Source organism: Epinephelus fuscoguttatus, linkage group LG24, assembly GCF_011397635.1.
Source record: "Epinephelus fuscoguttatus linkage group LG24, E.fuscoguttatus.final_Chr_v1".
NCBI classification, from domain to species: Eukaryota; Metazoa; Chordata; class Actinopteri; order Perciformes; family Serranidae; genus Epinephelus; species Epinephelus fuscoguttatus.
The window spans coordinates 16,704,563-16,725,988 of NC_064775.1; the positions used below are offsets into that span (position 1 = coordinate 16,704,563).

Below are 21,426 nucleotides of genomic sequence, written 5' to 3' on the forward strand. Positions count from 1 at the left end.
CCACAAGGCTACTAAATGAAGTCCATTACAGGTTTTAATGCACATTCTGGTGGGACTGACAGCATTATGTATCACTAGATTGTATTTTATGATTTTATGTGACAAATAATAAAGTGATTGATTGATTTTATGATTGAAGTGCCATACAAGTGTCTGTATGCTAAAAATATCCTACATCAAAGATTGCCACTAACTACTGTGGACATGATATGTTGATTTTGTTTGAAAGAAGTAGGGGGTAAGCTGTCGGATGCAATTTAGACATTATGAGGCACAGAATTTTAATTGAATACCCCTAATTTAAATCAATGAGCAGGACATTAAGAGGATTTTTGTATCAGCGTGATGAAGAATATTTAGATTTCCCAGGTATTTAATTCACTGGATTAGCTAAAAGTGATCTGGTCTTTAAGTCCTTTCTCAGTTAAGGCAGTAGTTTTCAGCATTTTGGGGAATACGATTGCATTCTAGCTGAGAGTAAGATGAGAAGATCGACACGTCTTGTTTGTGAGTGTATGTGTGTGTTTCCTCACATTTCACCATGACCATGTAGACATCTATGGTACAAATGGGCGGCTGGGGCAGACGCTCCCCCTTCTCCAGAATGTCTGGGATTTCTCGTGTGGGGATGCCGTCGTAGGGCTTGCCTCCGAATGTCATCAGCTCCCAGATGGTCACTCCTAGAGAACAAGGCGCGGAGGTAGAGCAGGGCATGAAAGAAGAGTGAACAAGACAGGCAGGGAGAGACGGGGCGGTGAGACAAAGAGCCGGAGAACAACGGAGAACAAGATGAGCAGACAGATAAGGGGGCGAAAATGCAAACAACAGAAACAGGATTTCGGGTCAGTTACTTATCTTCCTCTCACAGGTATGAGCTCAACAGTGACGTCTATACATACAGATTAGCAATTCAGCACTCACCGTAACTCCATACGTCACTCTGATGGGTGAACTTCCTGTAGTGGATGCATTCAAGAGCCATCCATTTAATGGGCATCTGAAGAGAAATACATAAAGACGAGGATTTTGTGATGAAACAGGCAACAAAGACAGAAAATCTTAATTAGAAGCAACACATCCATCATATCTATTTACCCCTGAAATGTAGACAATTTTCCTTTTGCTATTTTGCTCAACAGCTGCCCCATCTTTTAATCTAGCGTTTGCGAGATATCGGGAAATCGACAGCGCTTTCAACCATATTTTGCTTTGCTCAATATTACTCAAGTACTGTGATTGATTAGCTTCAGTCCAACCCAGGCATCATCAATAGTGAGCGTGCTTTTTAAGATACTAAATGAGATTGTATTGGCCAGTTGTCTCACATTATCTCAGTAGCCTGTAGGTTGACAGCGTGAAATAGCAATAAAAACAGGGCCCTTTGACATTCCTGACAAGGACAATGGCACACATTGCCATATCCTAACTGCCGTATGATTTCCATATTGACTGTGGGGGGGAATTTTCAGCTGTAGAGCCCACTGAACAAGGCAATTATCTGGCCTTTTGCGTGTGAACGCACATGTGCACACATGTACATGCAATGGTCATTTGAAATACAGCCCCTGCCTGACACACACACACTTGCTCTTCAGGGAAATGAACAGGAAGAGGGGGGAAATGAAATGCTTCAGGTTGGAAATGCAGTGCACCGCCTCCACTTTCATCTCTGTTGATTTATCTCTCACGGCGCATCTATTTTTACGGCACACATGTATATATGCTGACAACGGCTCTCATTTATTGAGGCTTCAGTGAATACCCACATGGAGTCAATCACTCAGATGGTTGCATCAAACTCACCTGGTCTGCTTTATGAAAATACTTTTTTTTCCCATTTGCCCACAGCTCAAACTCAAGATGAGGTGGCTACCTTTAGGCCTCCAGCTGAATAGATGCAGCGATGAACAAGCCAATTTAATAAAGGGAGCTGATCAGGACAATTTGCATAGTAAATCTCAAGCGAGGAAAAGAGAAGAGGCCTCTGATTAATGTAGTCTGGGTCCCCAAACAAAACAAACTGATTGGAACTGTGGCTGCATTATTTGTTTGGATGAAGTGTTTCTAAATTGTATATTATTAAAACTAAGTTCACGAGACTGACCTTAAGAGTTTCACAGCTCTGGAATTGGTAAGAATGTTGCTGCATGATACACAAAATACATTTTATTTTTGTTTAAAGTGGAACAGATATTGCATCAACTTAATGACAGCGACTGTACAGCGTTACTGGCTGTATTGACATCAAAAAGAATGATTACAGAGAAGGTTTGAGGTAACTGTGTCTTTTTTATACTGCTACTGCTACACAGTGTCTGAGCAGACTTAAAGGGTAACTTTGGTATTCTCCAACCTGAACTCCATTTTCTCATGTTTTTGTGTCTAAGTGACTAATGGAGACAGCAGATTTTGAAATTGGTTGGGTATTGAATGAGAGGGCTGCTGCGGGCAGCTGCGAAACAGGCAGCAATGTAACCACTGGGGGCAATTGTGCACTTTGAATTTACATCTAATAATAGTGCTTGTTTTTGCTCAGATTGTTATTTTAAGTGTCTGAAGGCATTATGGAAAGAATCCCTTCTGAGACAGACCTTTTTGTTGAACCAGAAAGAGACCTAAAAATTGCCATCACCACTCTTACCAAATTCCATTTAATAAAACAGCAATTTTAGTGTATACTGTACAGCCGCATATTTTCACATCTACCTGGGTTAATTAAGGGTTTATTCCAACCAAACCAGAATTGGTGATTGTTGGGACAGTAGAAGACAAACCAAGACTGCATTTGTGTGTTTTATTTTGTTTGTGCTGACTATAGATGAAGTGTGTTTATAATGATGAAATTACTAGAGCCTGGTGCATTTGGAGAAACCATTTTTTGGGTCAGATTCTGGTTAATTAGGTTTATCTTTGTAGGGATCCTTTCTATAATGTTGTCAGACACTTAGATTAATAATCTGTCAGTGGCAAAAACAAGGAATTCTAGTGGAGGTAAAGTTATGTTGCATAATTGCCCACGCTGGTTACATTGCATCCAGTTTCACCGCTGCCAGATGCAACGCTCTCGATCAATAGTGGACCAGTTTCCATGATGCTAATCTCCTGTTCCACCACATCCCAAAGGTGCTCTATTGGATTGAGATCTGGTGACTGTGGAGGCCATTGGAGTACAGTGAACTCATTGTCATGTTCAAGAAACCAGTTTGAGATGATGTGAGCTTTGTGACATGGTGTGTTATCCTGCTGGAAGTAGCCATCAGAAGATGGGTACACTGTGGTCATAAAGGGATGGACACAGTCAGCAGCAATACTCAAGTAGGCTGTGGTGTTTAAACCATGCTCAGTTGGTACTAAGGGGCCCAAAGTGTGCCAAGAAAATATCCCCCACACCATTACACCACCACCAGCCTGAACCGCTGCTACAAGGCAGGATAGATCCATGCTTTCATGTTGTTTCCACCAATTCTGACCCTACCATCTGAATGTCACAACAGAAATCAATCTTCTATTGTCCAGTTTTGGTGAGCCTGTGTGAATTGTAGCCTCAGTTTCCTGTTGTTAGCTGACAGGAGTGGCACCTGGTGTGGTCTTCTGCTGCTGTAGCCCATCTGCTTCAAGGTTGGACGTGTTGTTGGTTCAGAGATATGGTTGTAACCAGTGGTGATTTGCGTTACTGTTGCCTTTCTATCATCTTGAACCAGTCTGGCCATTCTCCTCTGACCTCTGGCATTAACAAGACATTTTCACCCAGAGAACTGCTGCTCACTGGGTATTTTCTCTTTTTCGGACCATCCTCTGTAAACCCTAGAGATGGTTGCGCGTGAAAATCCCAGAGGTTTGGCAGTTTCTGAAACACTCGGACTAGCCTGTCTGGCCATGTTCAAAGTCACTTAAATCACCTTTTTTCCTCATTCTGATGCTATGTTTGAACTTCAGCAGGTCGTCTTGACCATGTCTACATGCCTAAATGCACTGAATTGCTGCCATGTTGATTTGCTCATAAGCTACTTGCATTAATCAGCAGTTGAACAGGTGTACCTTTTAAAGTGGCTGATGAGAGTTACTCTACCATTTTCAGAGCTCTTAGTGTGAACATATTCTAAAAGTCAAAAATAACTAAAATTCTTCTTTGCTTAATACTCAGTTCAAGAGTTAGGAATTCAAAGGGTTTATTTGTAACACCCTCGTACAATGTGTGCAATGAAATGCAGGGCAAACCTCTTGAGGCTGTGTGCAGAACAAACATTTGAAAGATTAAAAATAAGATAAAAGACTGCAAATGCACATCATGGAAGTATTCAGTATCAAGTATTACCATGCTAATGTATGTTGGCAGAGGTGTGTAGGTGGGCTGTGTACTTTTTCAGTGTGTCAAAATGTAAAAGGCACACAGCTGTAAGGCAAACTACACCATAAAATTCCGTATACATGCTTGCGTGCATGTATGCAAATATGCAGGACAAGGCTCAGTATATGCAGAGGTCATCATCGTTAACTTATTCACTATTAGAAACCTCGGACTGAACTACTCACCCACTTCATAGTGTTACACACACATTCAGAGACACACAAATACACAAATACATTTGGCCCTGGAGCCTACAGTAACAACCCTCTGTGGTCACCAGCGCTGACCTTTTGTTTTATTACTTTGTGGTTGCAGTATTTACTACTTATGTTAACTGTTTTTATGTAAGCTGTCCCGTGTGTTGAATCGCTGTCAGCCAGGTAAGTAGAGCACGCACACCAAAACATCCTCCACTTACACCAACCTTGCCCCCGTCTGCGTTGTACTCCTTTTCGTCTGCGTCCAGCAGCCGTGCCAGGCCGAAGTCGGTGATCTTGATGTGATTAGGTGACTTCACCAGCACGTTCCGGGCCGCCAGGTCCCTGTGGACCAGCCTCCTCTCCTCCAGGTACATCATCCCCTGAGAGAGGAAGAGAGAAGAGAAAGTGAGACGACTATGAAGCCGTTTATCACTTTATATTCCGTGATCGGAGCAGTCAGAGATCGTCGATGCGGTAAATGTCAGCCCTAACATAAAATTATTGTCATAACTGTCATCGTCATTAACCGCACACCCACGCAGACATTTAGATTCAATCTTTCATCGTTATCATACCTCATGTATACGACGCTAGGAAACAGAGAATCTTCGGCAGCTTTTATAGCAATCCCGAGATGTCAGAAAGTCAGAGACTCAAACTTTTGACAAGTGAAAAATGCCGCAGAGCAGCCTCTCCAATCACAACTCTGAGTGCTCAACACTGCAGTTATCTGACATCATGTCAACATTGAGAGAATCTAGTGTGAACATACAATTCCTTATTAGATATCCTCAGACATTTGCAAAGCATGGCCCTTCGATGTCCCTTGATTCCTGAAACATATATTTGAAGTGTTAGCTATCACTGAGTGTTGTTAAATATTCATGCAGGAGGAAGGACATCTTGCAGGAGTGTATTTCTCTCCTCTGTTACTGGATCAAGCAGCTGGTACATCGAGGAGACAAAACAGCAGTGTCTTAAAGTGTGTAACATCAATATCTTCTTGTAATGTGTCCAACTCAAGTGTAATCTTGTTCAGTCATAACTGAGATTGTGACATGTCGCCTCCGTGTCCTCGGTAATTGGGGCCATTTTTGAGACGACTAGGCAGGGAGAACAATGGATGTCCTTCCAATTTGTTAACGTTGATTATGAACACCCAATGAGCAAAGCAAGTAACGGGAAAAACAACAAAGCCTTGAGCGGAGAGAATGACAACTTTACTTTGCAGCCTTAATTTGTTGCTCAATGGGCTGGATGGAGCAAGGACTCTTGACAGTCGCACAAAAACCTATTTGCAGCCGTGCGAGTACGCTCACACACAAGATTTACCTCATCCGAAGACGCGCTCGCGAGCTCACAGACACACATGCCACCTCTTCTTCATGAACACACAGGTTTCATCATGCCCTCGTGGGCACAAACACACTCCAGTGACACACATACAGACTCCTCTCCTGTGCTCAGCTGAACAAAACAGCCAGACGAGCAGGCAGGCAGGCAAGGCAAGGCTGGGCCAATTGAAGTGTATTAGACTGGATGTTAAACAAGTGGATGCCACTTTGCAGGTGGATCAATAAAAACACCTTGATGAGGAGGGAGGCAGCTATTGTACTCAGCAGACAATGAAAAATTTCAACCAAGGCCCACGCCTCCGCTGGCGCGAGAGAATCATTGTTCATTTTAAATATGGCCAAAACACAGTATATATGTGTATGTGTGGGCACACATCGAGGCACATTGTGTTGAAATGCTTGGTGCGGGCGAGCTGCCCCACACCGCCTCCTCCCAGACAAATGTGAGGATAAATCGATAGCGCCGACGTCTGGCTCGCCGCTTGCTGAGCCCTCATCCATCATCCGCCGGCCTCACGGAGACAGACGCGTAGACACACACGCGCTGACAGAGACCACCCGGAGACCACCTATACGCAAAAGCAAGACATATTTCACCGAGCATACTCAGTGACTCTTGCAATATTTCTATCTGTCAGTCCAATTTCATGTCTCTCACTCTCTTGTATCTACCACTTCGGGACACTTCCTACTTCCTTATCCTGTGTCATTTTGCTAAAGTAGCCCCTGTGCCTCTTTCCTCACGAACATGAGGCCTGTGCTGGGACCAGGCCCAAACAACATCCTTTTTACTGAAAGTGTATTTAAAATAGATTACTTCTGGGGGGTTCGGGCAGACGATCAATAACAATGCTGATTACAATAAGCCCGAAGACGACCGCGCCACGCAATATTTATCCCCGATGTCAACGTCGAGAGGAATTAGGAATCAATGGCCCACACAGTCCATTAATACACTTCGACTTAAAGTGACAGGGCAATGAGGGGAAGCCATCGCACTGACAGGGGGAATGTACAGCAGCTCAAGGAGCCAATTAATTTTCAGCCACTCCAGGCGGTAAACACCAGCGTCCCAGTGGAGGTTGTGGGGGCAGCGTCAGTTTCAGGTCAAGCTGATTGTGCCGCTTAAACACTGCTTAAGTTTCACAATCCCTGGAGTCCTGAGGTCCTTAAAAATGGAAGTAGAATTGGATAATTTGATTACATAACTCAAATATTGTCAATCATACAGGAACTTGCAGAGGAGGTAATTAAACCTGCCATGTTTGAGAAACATTACTGTTCAGTTCAAAATGTATGCTCTGGAGCCTTACACAATATTACCAGTGTATGACTGACAGGCTGAGATGGCCTCTGTCACCTTCTGTAGAGCCTCCCTGATTAGTTGTTTATTACTGAAACTAATGCCTGTTGGTCACCTAATGAATTATAGATGGAGTAATCTTTGTTTGAGGAAATTGCGCAAAATCCAAACAAAATTAAGTTGCTCACTGCAAGTTGCAGGAACAGCTTCAATGAATAGTGAATGAGTCAAGTACCTGCCTGCTTGCCTGAGAGGCAAAATCACTTTGTGCTCTCTCTCAGCCATTATTTTCCCGTGAAGAAAGCAAAGCCTCGCAGGGAGAGCTACATTTGGAGCTGTGCAGCACTCCAAACTTTCCGTCGTGCTGCTGCACTCAAAGTTCAAAGTATATGTTTACGGCTGACCTTTAAAGGGACGATGATGTACGTGCTGATGTACAAAAATGGAGGGAAAATGCGTCTTGTCTGAGTCTCTTTTAGCTTCCTAACAATCCTAACAAGTACAATAAAACACTGGAAACCAAGGTCGTAGGTTTTGTGTATGTGTGTGTGTAGGTGGAGGGGTGGCACACAAAACAAGGAGGGGTTCTCCGCCTGAAAATTTGAGGCATCAAACCCTTTACTTCCTCTATTCTGCTGATTTTTAATGCACCAATTTCTGCCTTTTCTGTGCAAATGTCTTTCATTTTGTCAAAGCCAAAGTTCTCTGCTACTTCGATGCGTTTACTGGTGGGGACAAATGCATGTTTATGGAGGTACATAAAGCACATTCGTATTTTAATTTTAATATTCAATATTCTGAATTGACCTTTTTCCGTAACTGCTTATCCTGTTAGGGGTCACGGGGGCCTGGAGCCTATCCAAGCTGTCATTGGGTGAGAGGTGGGGTACACCCTGGACAGGTCACCAGACTATCAGGGCTGACACATAGAGACAGACAACCATTCACACTCACATTCACACCTACGGACAATTTAGAGTTACCAATTAACCTGCATGTCTTTGGACTGTGGGAGGAAGCTGGAGTACCTGCAAATAACCCACGTGACACAGGGAGAACATGCAAACTCCCCCACCCCAGAGAGGACCCTCTTGCTGTGATGCGACAATGCTAACCACTGCACCACCGTGCAGTTAGAAATGCTTTGTCAAAATTTTATAATTCTCAGTATTTATCAGCTGTAGTTCAGGGACTGGAGAGGATGGCGTCTGGATCCGCCTATTAGTGACCTCAGGGGAGATGAAAAAGGAAGGAAGGAAAACAAGGGGGGACATACTGCACCATCGTGTTGTCACATTTATTTCAATGGTCACAAATTTAGATCCAAAAATTCGAAGTTCCCAAATTTCAAAAGGATTATTTTCAAATTCAGGTTTTTCAAATTCAAATCCCCCCCAAAAAATCAAGCTAATTTTTTATTTTAATTCTGAAACTTGAATTTCTGGATCGTAATGTCTGAACAATGAAAAGAATATATTTTAAATTCCGTTCTTGAAATTCTTGAATTCAGTGGTATTTATATTTTAATAATAAAAGGGAACTATGCCCATTTTCAAATTTCCTACATGTTATTTCTATGGCCTAAGACAGTCCAAAAATATAAGTAAGCATAAACAACTCTCCCAAATCCAAAAGTCAGAGTGCTAAAACCCAAATTTATGATGTCACAGGATACAACGTTTGGACCTCCTCCACAGACAATGAATGATGAATGCTCTCACACTGAGAACAGCCAAGGAAATGTTCTGAGTATATGTGCACACTTTCTACGGAGCAGCACTTTATACCCTATGACATCACAAGTTTAAGACTTACATCTTTAGAAATATATTAATATAGTGATCTCTCCTACGGCCATGAAAATAATATCTGAATGCTTGTTTCAGGTGGTGTTATTCTTTTTTAAGTACTCAGGGGTTGTTCAAATTAAAATACTTGTGTCGCTAATTTGTTTCCATGCATGTTCTACATGGAAATGTTGTTTGGTGTGTGTCCCCTGCATCCCCTTAAAATATACACCTATGCTGAAAATGTATAAATCTACCAATTCATGTGATATGTATTTCCTGTACAGGTAATATCATGTACTGACAAAAACAAAGCTATGACTTATGTTCAATTTCTTGTAGAAAGTCTGCAGCCAGTTTGCAGACACTAACAATCCGCACTAAGGCACCTAAAGTTCACATCAGAGCCCTTAAGCACTCGCTGAATTTGCAGCGAGACAGGCCTAAGCCTTCGTGGACTTAACAGAGGTGCATCTTAGAGTCTGTGACACCGTGAGACCGAGCAATGAAATTGCAACATGCCACCTCACGGAAGGTAACTTGGGAAAGGGAAAACAAGGTGGCAGTAAGCATGCATCTGGTTACATTCGCTCAGAACTTGTACCTATAGAAGTCTCAATTTTTCAAGTTATTGAAGCAAAACTTTTGCTTTTTGTCTGAAAGCTGGACGAGTTGTGGGAAAGGTGAAAAAACAGTGCTTTGGTTCCATTTACTGCCCAAATTAAATCATATACTGAAGCTCCAAAATGGCACATATCCACTTTGGAAATATTGTCACTCTCCATAACATGTGCTATTTAATTTAGATGGCAGATTAGCTGTCTCACTGTTGAACAAAATTTCAATGTTAATGTTGACATTAGGTCATACCCAGATGAACAACAGCAGCAGCTTTGAATACATTCGGCCAGTTCAGGGAAGGCCTCCACTTCCAGAAAACACATACTTGAACCTTGTATGAAAGGTCCCCTGAGAGCACTCACGGCACACTGGGAGCTCTGTGAGCCACATGCTACACTGCAGCATTAAGGTTAAGGACCCGGCAGCACTGTTGCACAGCCCAAATGACACTGGGGTAGGTTTTAAGCCCTCAGAGCATGAAGTGCTACAATGGCAGCTTGAAACTTCTTTTTGAAAAATATTGTACTTTAGGGAACTTTTCAACAGCTGTTTAGATAAGACCTCTGCAAGAGTCAGAGTGTGCTTTAGGACATGTCGGCAGCACTGTCACACATTAACCAAACTGTTTGTGCTGTCAGATATTTCACCACCACATTATTTTCACGAGATAGCCATCTTTACATCCAACTCATATGTTCAGTTGTCTCATATTTTACACCTCCCTGCTCTGCTGTTTTGTGCTACGAAGACAAACAGAGGACTATGACACTGAACTTAGAGTAATATAATGGAAATGAGCAGGTCTGTCTTTTTAGTTTAAGCTTCTATTTAGGTTTTCTTTTAAAAAATATCCTCGAGCAAAATCCTCATTTTGAATACAGTGATAAACCGGATTAAATAAGTTAGACTTTTTCTGTTTAATCAACTCTCTTTAATGAATATATGTACTTTATGGTGCTGTTAGACTTCTGCTAGACAAACACATTCCCACTCCCAACTTGTTTGATCACTGGCTCTTCAAGTCTATGACAATCTAGATACCCCTCTAGCATCCCTTTTGGATGCTCAAGGACAGCATGCCGATATCCACTTGTTACACACATTGTCTTTTCAAATGAGACTTCGGTGTTCACAGGGCGGCTGTGGCTCAGTGGTCCTCAGAGGTGCATGTCGAAGAAGACACTGAACCCCAGATTGCTCTTGATGTCTGTTCCATCCGTGTGTGTGTGTGTGTGTGTGTCTGTGTGTGTGTGTGAATGATCACTGAGTAACAGGCAGGTGGCACCATGTATGGTAGCCCTGGCCACCAGTGTGTGACTGTGTATGTGAATGGGTGAATGTGGCATGTAGTGTAAAAGCACCTTGAGTGGTAGGAAGACTAGAAAGACGCTATAGGAGTGCAGTCCATTTACCATTTACAGGAAATGTACAGTTTCTACTTGTTAAATGCACACAGTCTTGTTTTAACATAAATCTCCAAAAAGGTTTTGTTTTGTCTTTAGGTTCACTTTTTTAAATTTAGGGAACAAAAGTAGTTGGTTAGTTTTAGAAAAAAGATCATGGGACACAAACAGCGGTCTCCTGGGTGAAAGTCCTGTATTTGTTTGACCCATCCGCCTCCCTTTCTACTGGCCCCATTCAAACCTTTTTACTTTTTTAAAGATATTTTTTTTGCGCTTTTCAGCCTTTAATGTATAGGACAGACAAGTGTGAAGGGGGGAGAGAGAGAGAGAGGGGGAGTGACATGCAGCAAAGGGCCACAGGCTGGAGTCGAACCCGGGCTGCTGTGGCAACAGCCTTGTACATGGGGCGCCTGCTCTACCACTACGCCACCGGCGCCCCTAGACCTTTTTACTTTTAATACTTTCATACAGTTGCTCACAGTGTCCGATAATGACCCAGCTTAGTAAGTCACATACAGATGCTAAAGGGTGCCTCAGTGCATTGGTAATTGACACCAAGGGCCACTGGCACAGTTTCCGTATTTGATAAGGTGGGAGTGAGGAGTGTTGGCTAGATTGCTTAGTTATTTCAGGTGTGAGCCTCCCTTTGTGTGCCGCAAGCGGGAGAGCAAATAGTTTTTTGACCGCAGTGAAAATGTTCTTTTTGAAGGTTATACGCCAGCATATATGGATTGAACAAAAAAAAAAAATCAAGAGTGAAAATTTTAACTTTTGGACTTTACAGCATTCTGAAGTTATTGGAAATGTTTGAATCACACCAGTTGGAAACAACCCAACGCAGCGACCACTGGAATCTAGTTCTACGACCGACCCCATACATGTCAGGACGTACTCTGGCAGAGGTCTTTTGAAAACCAAAGGGGACAGAGCATTTGTTGTCGGGCCCTGAGGTTCTGGAATAAACTACCTGAGGAAATCAGGTCGGCTGAGTCAGTGATCTCTTTTAAGTCCCTTCTTAAAACATACTTTTAGCTGAGATCCTTTCCTGATTTTACATGAGTTTTAAATTCATTTAGTCTTTTATTTCCTCAGTTTTAATATACTAAAGTGTTTTTATCAGTTCTTTTAAAAGTTGTTTTCATGTCTTGTCTGTTTTAATTATTGACATGTAAAGCACTTTGTGAGAAATAAAGATTACTTGCATGTTGTTTTGTAATTTAAAAGCAATGAATGAATAACAGGGCGTGTACGTGTAATGCTTTTTAAGACCCTTTCAGGACCAAATTTAAGACAGATTTTTGGACAAATAATTTTTTTCTCATTCAAGTACTACAAGTTAGTCTAAAGGTAAGCAGTGTATCTGTGGTACTATGCAGACATAGTTTTTATGTAGGAATATGGTCACTAGAGTGAGGTTAATCAACATTTTGCCAGTAGGTAAATGCAAGTTTCAAGTAAAAAGACAGTATTAGGTTAAATGAAAGGTTTACAGATATGTAGCAACAGACATGTGGACCTTCACGCGGAAGAGTTTGACTCATTTTGACAAAAACAAATTAAAGATGGATAAATTAAATTAAGTAAAAATGTTCGTGGCAGTTTAGACCTTGCAAATTTGAGTTTAAGACAATTTAATAACTTTAAGAACCTGCAGACACCCTGGCATGAAGCTTCCAACTATTCATTACAGCTGTAGAAATTTGGATTGTTTGTTTCCTCCAGTTAAGAGTTCAGTCAAATGACTTGTGAGAGGTAGTGGTTTGTTGTGAATAGTTCTTTATAGTTTATCCTCGTCTGACCCGACACTGTCTACCAGGCGGGATAAAATCTCATTTTTAAACCACACTGAAGGTCTTTTTTCATCTCTGCAGAGTCCTGAATTGTTTACAGAGGGTAAAAGTTTTCTAAAGCACGCAAGAGACCGGGTCACGGCTGGTCTGCGACCCATTAGCCCCTTCTCTCTAGCAGGGAAAAAAGAGATTACTAAAGATCTGAGTCTTCAATAATGGAGGAAAACAAGAGGATGAAAGCAGGCATGAAAACAGAGTGGAGTAGTGTGGAACTGCAGGGAGCAGTACACCTCAGCGGGAGACAAAGATGCTGTGGAATAAAAGATGCTGGGTATAAAGGGGAGCAGTTGGAAGGTAAGTGGAGGAGGAGGAGGAAAGACATGATGGAGTACAGCAGGTAATAAATTCAACTCAGGTCTTCAGCCGATTTGGTATTTGTCTGAGATATTACCAACATGAGCTATACACTAACATGAAACAATTATTTAGTACGACTTTTCTGTATTTGTTGCCAGGCAACATGCTTTTTGAGGAAGCAGTGGGAACCATCAGCGGTTCAATTGTTTTAATGATATAACTCTTGGGTGAAAAAGCTTGTACAGACTCCATGAGCTTCAGTTTATTTGGGAATTTATATCAAGAAAGAAAAAAAAAGCAGCATGCTGAGTTTCTTACAGGAAGCAGAAGGTGAGGTGCCTGTTTCCAGTGGGAGCGATAAGAGCACCGCATGTGGTGCACCCACCTCCCCTCAATCTCCCACCCAAAACCCCACCGCCCCACCGCCTGGGCTGAGGCAGCAACAATGTGAGCAATATGGGACTGTCCACACGCCGAGAACTGGGACCAGTGCGATAAGCAGCACGCACAATGGGTCTGCTCAGGTGGTGCAGGTGGTCGTCTGTCATGCGCTGTGTGCTGCGCGGGAGATAGAATGGAAGGCTTTCCCACTGAGCTGGCAGTCTCCAAAGCATGTGTGTGAAAAACCTCTGTGTGTGTTTGTGTGTGAGGAAGAGAGAAATAGAAGGAGGAATAATGAGCCAGTCAGTGTCTTGATGCCCCTCTCTTTAATCATGTTTACAAGTTATAAGTCATGTTATTACAAATTCAAATTCTACTCCCAAGCATTATCATAATTATTATTTTTTTTTTTTTACATCTAAGTTCAGCATGAAGCAATTTGTAAACAGGACGGTAGAAAAAAAATAAGTTGAGATAATTTATTACGGTTGCCCACCAAACAGCAAATAAAATGAAGCCAACGTGCATGTGCAGTTCCTCTAATGGCCACTTGAGGCTGGCTCCAGCAGCGTGTCAATCCCCATTGACCCCCATGTTAAAATGCCCAACGTTACAGCAGAAATAAACATGTTTACAGCCTGGTACAAAAAAAGGGTTTTGGTTTCTATAGCTAAGGCCTAGACCACACGAGCATGGGTATTTTTAAAACCGAACTTTTTTGGCCTCCAGTTTTTAAAAAATCTGCGTCCATACGAGCGGTTTAATAAAAATACCTCCGTCCACATGACACTGCAAATTCCACTATCAAGCAATGTAATACACATGCCAAGCAGTAGGTGGCGATACAACTCCTAACTGTAAGGCCACTGTAGCTAATCAGAAGGCAGTAAAACGTCATTACTGGAAAAACAACAACAAGTGTACTATTATGCAGCAGGAGCAGTCTCCGTAATAGCACACTCTTGCACCTCTGTTGCTGAATGTGGTTGAGTAGAGTTAGTTGTATGATACAGCCACAAAGTGCTGATATGTTGCTAAATAGCAGCAGTATTTTGTTTAGGTCCATCCTCAAATCGTCTCACACACACTGGATTGGATAATAACACAGCTGTTTTCTGTTTACGTCGCACACTGTGACGTCATACAATGGAGACGAGACAAAATAACTGCGGTTATCCTGTCCAGGCATGACTGCTGACACTGGACTTTTCCAAAAAGTTCACCCTGGACTCCGGTTACAAATAACTCCGGTTACAGGGGCCCAAAACTGTGGTTACGTGTGGATGAAAGGCCAAACCGTGAGCAAAGAGTAACGGTTTTATACCCCGCTTTCAAATTATTATGCAAATTGTATTTAAGTGTCATAAAGATTAAATTTTTTGTTTTTCAATTAAACTCATGGATGGTATTGTGTCTCAGGGCTCTTTGGATCACTGAAATCAATCTCAGACACCTGTGGTAATTAGTTAGCCAGGTGGGCCCAATTAAAGGAAAAACTACTGAAGAAGGATGTTCCACATTATTAAGCAGACCACCATTTTCAAGCAATATGGGAAAGAAAAAGGATCTCTCTGCTGCTGAAAAGCGTGAAATAGTTGAATGCCTTGGACAAGGTATGAAAACCTCAGATATTTCACGAAAACTTAAGCGTGATCATCGTACTATTAAGAGATTTGTGGCTGATTCAGAGCACACATGGGTTCGTGCAGATAAAGGCACATTGAGGAAGGTTTCTGCCTGACAAATACATCGGATTAAGAGAGCAGCTGCTAAAATGCCATAACAAAGCAGCAAACAGGTATTTGAAGCTGCTGGTGCCTCTGGAGTCCCGCGAACATCAAGGTGTAGGATCCTCCAGAGGCTTGCAGTTATGCATAAACCTTCTATCCGGCCACCCCTAACCAATGCTCACAAGCAGAAACGGCTGCAGTGGGCCCAGAAATACATGAAGACTAATTTTCAAACAGTCTTGTTCACTGATGAGTGCCGTGCAACCCTGGATGGTCCAGATGGATGCAGTAGTGGATGGTTGGTGGATGGCCACCATGTCCCAACAAGGCTGCGACGTCAGCAAGGAGGTGGCGGAGTCATGTTTTGGGCCAGAATCACGGGGAGAGAGCTGGTCGGCCCCTTTAGGGTCCCTGAAGGTGTGAAAATCTGCAAAGTATGTGGAGTTTCTGACTGACCACTTTCTTCCATGGTACAAAAAGAAGAACCGTGCTTTCCGAAACAAAATCATCTTCATGCATGACAATGCACCATCTCATGCTGCAAGGAATACCTCTGCATCATTGGCTGCTATGGGCATAAAAGGAGAGAAACTCATGGTGTGGCCCCCATCCTCCCCTGACCTCAACCCTATTGAGAACCTTTGGAGCATCCTCAAGCAAAAGATCTATCAAGGTGGGAGGCAGTTCACATCCAAACAGCAGCTCTGGGAGGCTATTCTGACATCCTGCAAAGAAATTCAAGCAGAAACTCTCCAAAAACTCACAAGTTCAATGGATGCAAGAACTGTGAGGCTGCTATCAAATAAGGGGTCCTATGTTAAAATGTAACTAACTAATGCTGCAAATTCAACAAATGACTATTTTCAGTTCTTTACAACCTAGAAAATGTCTTGAAACTCTGTTGTGCATAATAATTTGGAACAGTGCATTTTAAGTTTTTTATTTTTGAAAAAAATACTGTTTTCATTGGGAGGTTTGTTCAATAACATTTGAATTAAACTTTAACAGTTGATGACTTGAAAATTATTCTGACTGTCATTTGCATCGACTATTTAGGAAAATCAAAGAAAAATATCATTTGCATAATAATTTGGAACGCGGTGTAGAAACTAGTAGGAATTAGCCCAGATTGAGCGCATTCAGGAATACAAAATTCCCTATTCTCCTCGCCTATTTGTCTGAGGGCATCCTTCACTTCTTAGAGATCTTAGTTTCACAGATGCAGAGTGGATTAAGACTGTGCTCATGTTGGGACACAAACTGATTATGTCTGAATGGAAGGTCTCTGATGCTCCCTCAATCAGTTCCTGGTTTAGTCAGCTTGGTCATCTGGCGGCAATGGAAAAGCTGACATTCAGATTTATAAATAAAATAGACCTCTACATATTGAAATGGAACAACTGGGAAACTCACATTAAGGTCCCTGATGGAGGGTTGACTCATATGTAAACCTTCTTGTCCTCCAGCTTATTGTGTACCACTGTATAAACATTTATTTATCTTTATTTCAAAACGTATTGTTTTTTTTAATTATCCCAATTTCTTTTTGACATTCTAATCCTGACCTATGAATGACTAAAATCAAATTCCATACTTTGCCATACCGTGTAGGAACCCTGTAAGTGTGCTGTGTTGTATTACTGCTACAGAAACCAATAAGCTCCAAACCCTGTCGCCGGATGGTTTGGATGGTTAATGAACGATCCAGGTGACTGTAACATAACGTGACATATATAACGACAGCTCAGCTGTGGCGCAGCAGTCGGGGTGCAGGCCCATTTACTCCTCATCCAGCCGTTGTGGAATCGCAGTGCAGGAAAAAACGCACCTATCCATCAACCTGAGCTGAGTGTGTGTTTGTGAGTGTGCGCACCTGTGAGTGCGAGGGCTGTACACAAGGTGAGATAATGCAAGAGAGGGTGGAAATCCCTCAGTAGGAGTATAGTCGAACAATGCCGAAACTTCTCGGTGTTTCATGTCTTCTTCTGCTTTCCGTTCTTAATTACCTCCACCTCAAGAGGGAACCAAATGTAAAATTATCTAAGCTCTGTCGCCATGATCTCAACTCCCCTGTGGGACGGAAAGATCCTTCCAAAATGTCACTGTGCAGGCAATAAAAGACCACTGCTGGCAAATTTACATGAGCAAATGTCAATAATTTTTTTTGGCTGCTGCAGTGGAATTAGGAAGAGGGAAACAGCAACTTTTTGATCAGTGAGATTCATTTTCGCTTTTCTGAAAAACGATGTCGATATAAAGTTGTGTCAGATTTAAACAAAGCACTTCTTGCTATCAATTAGCCGCAACAAAAGATGACATTTGCAGTGATGCGGCTAAATGTCCTTGCTGGGTGACAACGCTATCCAAGCATCAATTAACAGCACCGGAGTGAGATCCTGTGAAGATTGAGAGGGCCTGTGGGCAGCAGCGAGGACAGTAATGATGGGTTACATTGACAGCTCAGCAGCCTCTGAGTTCGACAGGTGAACCGAACAGAGAGGAGGAATCAAAACGGAGGGAGCAGAAAAAAAGAGGACGTCTTATCCTTTTTTCAATCAACTGAGCACCAGGCTACACACTCAACCTTCACACTGATGCCTATAATTTGTCTGCGACTTGCTGTGACACTGAGAAGTTTTTAATCGCGGCGGATAATTATCGCGGTGAGAAGCCGTCGGACTTGATTCAACCTGCCCACTGGCTTATATGGAAAGGGAGAAATAGTTCTGTTGACATGAACACGTGTAAATATGGGTTTCTGCATGTACGTGTGCTGATACAAATCATATGCATTCATGGCCGCATATGCGTGGGCGCACAGTATTATTTTCCTCCCTTACTGCATCCTGTTTGTTTATAATACAGCTGCTATTATGAAGGAAATGCAAACTTGATCGCACAAATTGATTCGCATCGGTACCTGGCTGAGTCACTTGTTACTTGTTTTATTGAAATGACACTTTTTGGATTTGATAATAGAAAAAGGGACACTGATGCAGTGTGCAGACTTCAGTTGCAGGAGGATCCAAATTCCTGCCGCCGCTGCTCATCTGCACGCGTGCATATTTCTGTGTCTAATGAGCCTCGGCTCCAGGCGTCATGGGTAACGGGTGTGTATGGCGAAAGGTGACCAATCCAATCAGGCCTTCCTACCTAGTGGATCTGGCAGTCAAATCCCTCCCCTTATGCATCCTTGAGCACTGCTGATCCTTACAGATAATTAGAAAGACCCGGGGGGCTTATCCCTCCACCGCCCGCCCTCCTCATCACCTCGTCCTCCCCGGTCTCCCTCCACCCTGTTTCCCATTTTGTTGCATCAGCAGGGACGTGTGCGTACTCCTGGGGACTGATGTGTGTGTGGATGTGTGGAAGAATTTGTGAATGTGTTTGCGTCAAAGAAAAACTGCTCAGGGTGCACATTAGTTGTTGTTTTTTAATTTTTTTTTATGTAGGATAGTATTATGGGTTGCGCTGTTTGGTAATCACGGCGTGATGTGCTTCCCGACAAGCTCTGAGATGCAAAGAATTGTGGGACTGCATTATTAATGAAGCCCCTGGGAAATGGGGTGCTGAACGTGGATCACTACCATATAGCCTGCTGTCAGTATAAAATTCACTATAACTTAGTACAATGTATTTTAGTAGAAAATATAGACTAGAACAAAAGAAACTGAATGGATTGAGTGGCACTGAACACTTCAATCATTCACTATAGATCATCACTGCTTGCTGTTTAAAAGATTTCTCAGGCAGTGTTTAAGAGAAGCATGTGTAATATCCAATAATACTTCAACCGGATGATGTGATATTCATCCGCGGATGGAATTTACCCAGTTGTCATGGAAATGGATCTTAGTCTCTCTCCATTTTGACATTAAAGAGTTCTCGTCCACGTTGGCTTGAAAGTCTGGGGACTGCCTATTGTCCCCAGGGGACAGAATTCCAAATGCCCATTTGGACAACAGTCTTTCTTCCAAAAGCAAACATCCATTGCCAACTCCATCTTCCAAACAGAAGCACATGGCTGATTAATAAGCAAATGAAACCATTGGACCTTCCTGCTATGGCAAAGGCATGACCCACCCTAGTTTGCCTTTGATGCTACTACTACTTCTTCCAAGATCAAGAATTACTTTGACACAGAGTTCTTGAGGGGCCGAAAAAATTACAACCCGAACCAAACCAACCCGTGTGAATTGAGGCCTGAAACCGGCCCATCTGAGATCATCACAAAACACTGAGCCCACTCCCCAAAGGAAGCACTGGTTGGCTTCTGACACCCAGGACACAATGCCAAGCCACGTGCGTCTCCAGTGGAAAATGGAGCAGCTCGGTGGATCACTGACTGAAGCGCCCTGCTCTGGCCGGGAGGAAGGCCAGAGAGCCCAGCACGGAGCCTGGATGCCGTCCGGTGCTGAAACGGATGAAGTGGTTAAGGTGCTACCAGGCTATAGCAAAAGAAACAGGAGATGATATTGATTAATCAATATAATATCTATGTGGTGGATGAGCCTGGTCCTACCCATTGGGCTTTTCGGGACCCGTCAGGCTCAGGCTGAGACTGAGAACTCTACTTTGATGCTATGGCAATGTTTTTACTCCTGCAACAAAATAGGTTTCATCCATTTTAAGTCACAAAAATGAACTTATCAACTTAAACTATGATAAATTAGACTCAAATCTTGGTTATTAGGGTTACAAAATGGAACCAAACTCAACTCTGTTGCCAGACAGAATGTTGAGATGATAGGTATTAAATGTACAAACATATCTTATCCATGGTTTGCAGGAACCTATGCCTATGCAATCTCATTTGGATAAAAGTGCTACCTCCATCAGCTTCTATCCATCCATACACTCAAACTATGGTTATGGCATTCTCTTCACATGTCCAACCTATCAAAAGATAAATACGCTGAGGTGAAAAACATGTATCACCTCTAGGCTGCATCGCGTTTACTCATCAACTGCTAACATGAATTTAAGTGGACGTTGTTGACAGGAGTCATGTTACTCCTCAGCTGGTAATCATAATTGCCTCTCAGTGCGAGCAGAATGTTTACATCACTCTATAGTTAATTGCTCCTGCTGTGGCATTTGTTATTCACATCTGCAGGATGGTAACAAGCACTCATATGAACTAGTGTGTGTTGTTTAGAAGTAAAAATTCACTGCATTTCTCTGTAATATCTTATGTAAATATACAGAGCATGACTTGTCCTGATTTTTTCCTTACAGGCAGGTACGCATGACATTGAGAAGCTTGATGAGCATTTCTTTTGTTTTCTGAGTATGCCCATGGTGTGTTTTTAGGCGGCCCTGCCAGGCAGTTGGCTCCTGTTTTCAACGAGGGATACAGAGAGGCTCTCAAGATGTATGAGGGCAATCTAAGCAGGGAACAATGCGGTGGAGAAAAAAATAAGTCCTTGGGGCGCCACAAGGAGCAACCAAAGTGATGTTCGCACAGAAAATCCCACTGATCTGAGGCCATGCTGCCATGTTTCAGGAACACAAGTCCATATAGTAGACCTGGTTGACATCCTGATCCTCAGCTTTTCGCCAGCAAATATTTGGTCTCTGTCACAGGTGAAAAAAAGACAGCAGATCAGGAGAAAGTTCAGCAGCAGTGTCAGTGTCTAAATACACATGTCCAGGCCCAGATGTTGCACAGGTCCATTGAGACGTTTGTCTCATTTAGATGCGATGGTATGATAGACACGAGAGCACAGGGGAGGGATTCAAAGCAAAGACTGGAATCCATCTTCTTTTTCAGCGAGGGAGGGGAAAGATGAAGGATGTGTGCAGCGGAGAGGGAGGGAAAGAAGCATGTTAAGGCTCGGCTAATGAGTCCAGGCAAGATGTGTTTGCTCAGCACGGAGCTGCGTTTGCAGGGAAGCGAATGACACAGAGGGCTCCACACTAAGCTTGACCAGATTGGATCTCCTGCCATCGGGTGGCATCTCCGGGGAGCCACCGCAGGATGCAAATCCAAACACACACTCACACATAGTCTGATGTGGAAGCGTACACATCTGTGCGTCCACACGGGAATATCAACACATGAATGCACACATATGGGGCCAAAGATTGAGAGCCAAGTTTAAAAGTCCTCAGATTTTACTTTTCCTTTCCCTGACTAAGCATTGTGGCG

The 21,426-nt window shown here is 42.8% G+C and overlaps 1 protein-coding gene across 3 annotated transcripts in view; it reads right to left on the bottom strand.

The window, feature by feature from the left end:
• LOC125884958 (receptor tyrosine-protein kinase erbB-4-like) overlaps positions 1-21,426 on the bottom strand; it is a 396,776-nt gene that overhangs the window by 19,982 nt on the left and 355,368 nt on the right. For 2 of the 3 annotated variants that reach the window (XM_049570285.1, XM_049570284.1), the window contains exons 21-23: positions 4,767-4,928; positions 922-997; positions 534-680 (exon numbers count right to left, since the gene is read on the bottom strand). In XM_049570285.1, the coding sequence (XP_049426242.1) occupies positions 534-680; positions 922-997; positions 4,767-4,928 (385 nt within the window). The remainder of the gene's footprint in view (positions 1-533; positions 681-921; positions 998-4,766; positions 4,929-21,426) is intronic. The other variant, XM_049570286.1, reaches the window with a different exon arrangement.